Below are 2,500 nucleotides of genomic sequence, written 5' to 3' on the forward strand. Positions count from 1 at the left end.
GCTGCTGGAGGTGCAGCAGCAACCGCTGCAGCGCAGCAAGCAGCAACAGCTTCTGGGGCAAACCGGCAAAAACCCGCAAGGCGCATCTTGTGCAGCAAAGACACCAAGACATCAGCAGCAGCAAGTGCTTCCTCGCCTTCTGCTGCTGCTGCTGCTGCTGCTGCTGCTGCTGGTGTTGCTGCTGGTGTTGCTGCTGCTGTTGCGACCGGAAGCGAGGTGTCTGTGGATTCGGTTGGCAGCACTGGCAGCAGCAGCGTCTGCTGCTGCTGCTGCTGCTGCAGCTGCCTCAGCTGCTGCTGCAGCACCGCAAACGCTAGGCGCGCAGCAGCAGCAGCAGCAGCAGACTTGGCCGCCTTGTGGGCAGCAACAGTAGCAGCAAGAGTGTTTGCGAAGGGGAGCTGCAGCAGCAGCGCAGCAAACTGCTGCGGCTGCAGTGCGGGCAAAAAGCGCGCAGCAGCAGCAGCAGCAGCAAAGCGAGCAGCAGAGCCGTGGCCCATCCCCAGGCGGCTCAGCAGCAGCAGCGCAGCAGCAAACTGCTGCGGCTGCTGCAGCTCCTGCAGCAGCCCGCTGCAGCAGCGGCGCAGCAGCACTTTTTTGTAGGAAGCAGAAGCTGGCAGCAGATGAGTCAGTGCAAAGCCCTCAGCAACTGCTGCTGCTGCTGCTGCTGTTGCTGCACGCAGAGACACCCGCAGCCGCAGCAGCCGCAGCAGCAAACGGCTGCGCTCTGTGTACAGCGGGTGCTGCAGCAGCAAGCCTGCGGAGGGCAGCAGCGCCGGCTGTTTGCTGCTGCTGCTGCTGCTGCTGCTGCTGCTGCTGCTGCCTCCTGGAGCAGCAGCAGCGTCTTCTGCTGCCGCAGCAGCAGCAGCAGCAGCAGCAGCAGCAGCAGGATTGACGCGGGTGTCGAAATAAGTCTTGCAGACAGCCATCAGCTGCAGCAGCTGCAGCAGCAGCTCCTCCCGCTGCAGCTGCGCATTCGCCAGCAGCCCCTCAGCAGCAGCAGCAAAAAGGGCCCCATCGAGGGCCCCCAAGCGGCAGAGCTGCAGCAGCGCAGCAGCAGCAGCAGCAGCACTTGCTGTCAGCAGCCACTCGCTTCCCAGGTGGCGACACACCAGCTCGTACACAAACGAGCTGTCTCTCCCGCTGCTGCTGCTGCTGCTGCTGCTGCTGCTGCTGCTGCTGCTGCTGCTGCTGCTGGCCTTGGCGGCAGTCCGTGCTGCAGTGGCGAGGCACTGCAGGGCCCACGTCACTGCTGCTTCTTGCTGCTGCTGCGGCTGCAGCAGCAAGGGGCCGTTTGCAGCTGCTGCCACCTGCTGCTGCAGCAGCTGCTGCCACAAGCCTTCCTGCTGCGCAAAGTAAGGGTCCTTTGCCAGCAGCAAAAACGGCAGCAGCAGCAGCTGCTGCTGCTGCTGCTCCTGCAGCTCAACCCCCACCAGCAGCAGCCGCCGCACCAGACGCGCAATCAGCAGCCGCTGCTGACGCACCCTCGGCTGCTGCTGCTGCTGCTGCTGCTGCTGCTGCTGCTGCTGCTTGGGCGGCAGCACGAGCAGCAGCAGCAGAGCATCCTTTGCTGCTGCAGCACGCAGCGAGTCGCAATTCGCAGACACTGAACGCACAGCCAGCTGCAGCAGCGGGTGCTGCAGCAGCAGCAGCTCCCTGAAGGAAGCAGCAGCAGCAAGAAGCGGCAGCGACAAGATGGCCTTCAGCAGCAAACCAGTTTGGCTCACAGACAGAACATCTGGTGCCATCTGCTGCTGCTGCTGCTGCTGCTGCTGCTGCTGCTGCTTCGCCGCTAGCAGCAGTGCATCCAGCTGCAGCAGAAGCTGCTCATGCAAGACTTGCTGCCTCGCACTATCTTGCCCGAGTGGCTGCTGCTGCAGCTGCTGCTGCTTTGCTGCTGTTGCTGCTGCTGCTGCTGGGCGTCGCCAAATGTTGTGCTGCGCAGCAGCTGCAGCACGCGGCGGTGCGGGCTGCCTGGCAGCAGCAGCAGCAGCAGCTCTGCCCGCAGAAGCCGCCCCACCAGCAGCAGCAGCAGCAGCAGCAGGAACGGCAGCAGCAGCAGCAGCAGCAGCAGCAGCAGCACGCTGCTTATGGGCAGACCCCCGCAGGGCGGCAAAGCGCCTGCACAACGGAGGGCCGCATTCCTGAAGCAAGAAAGGCAGCAACATCAGTAGCTGCTGCTGCTGCTGCTGCTGCTGCTGCTGCTGCTGCTGCTGCAGTTGCTGTTGCTGCTGTTGCTGCTGCTGCTGCCGGCGTGGCTCTAGGGAGGAGAGCAGCGCTCTGTGCGCGGAGAGGGGCTTCGCTGCTGCTGCTGCTGCAGCTGCTGGCGTAGCTGCTGCTGCTGCTGCTGCTGCAGCCCGTGCTGCAGCCGGCCCTCCGCAGCAGCAGCAGCAGCAGCAGCTGCTGCAGCAGCAGCAGCTGCTGCTGCAGGCCTAGGGCTCGTCCCTGTGGATGTCCGTGTCGAGAGTGAGCCAGTGGAGGCGGAAGTTGTGCTGCAGCAGCA

At 64.5% G+C, this 2,500-nt stretch overlaps 1 protein-coding gene across 1 annotated transcript in view; it reads right to left on the minus strand.

Moving 5' to 3' along the window:
• ENH_00014520 (hypothetical protein) overlaps positions 1-2,500 on the minus strand; it is a gene marked incomplete at both ends in the record, with an annotated part of 5,929 nt that overhangs the window by 2,437 nt on the left and 992 nt on the right. Inside the window, one exon of the mRNA XM_013579113.1 lies at positions 1-2,371. This exon is cut by the window's left edge and continues 699 nt beyond it. Within this exon, the coding sequence (XP_013434567.1) occupies positions 1-2,371 (2,371 nt within the window). The remainder of the gene's footprint in view (positions 2,372-2,500) is intronic.

Source organism: Eimeria necatrix, genomic scaffold, assembly GCF_000499385.1.
Source record: "Eimeria necatrix Houghton genomic scaffold, Enh_scaff1460, whole genome shotgun sequence".
In the NCBI taxonomy this organism is placed as follows: Eukaryota; Apicomplexa; class Conoidasida; order Eucoccidiorida; family Eimeriidae; genus Eimeria; species Eimeria necatrix.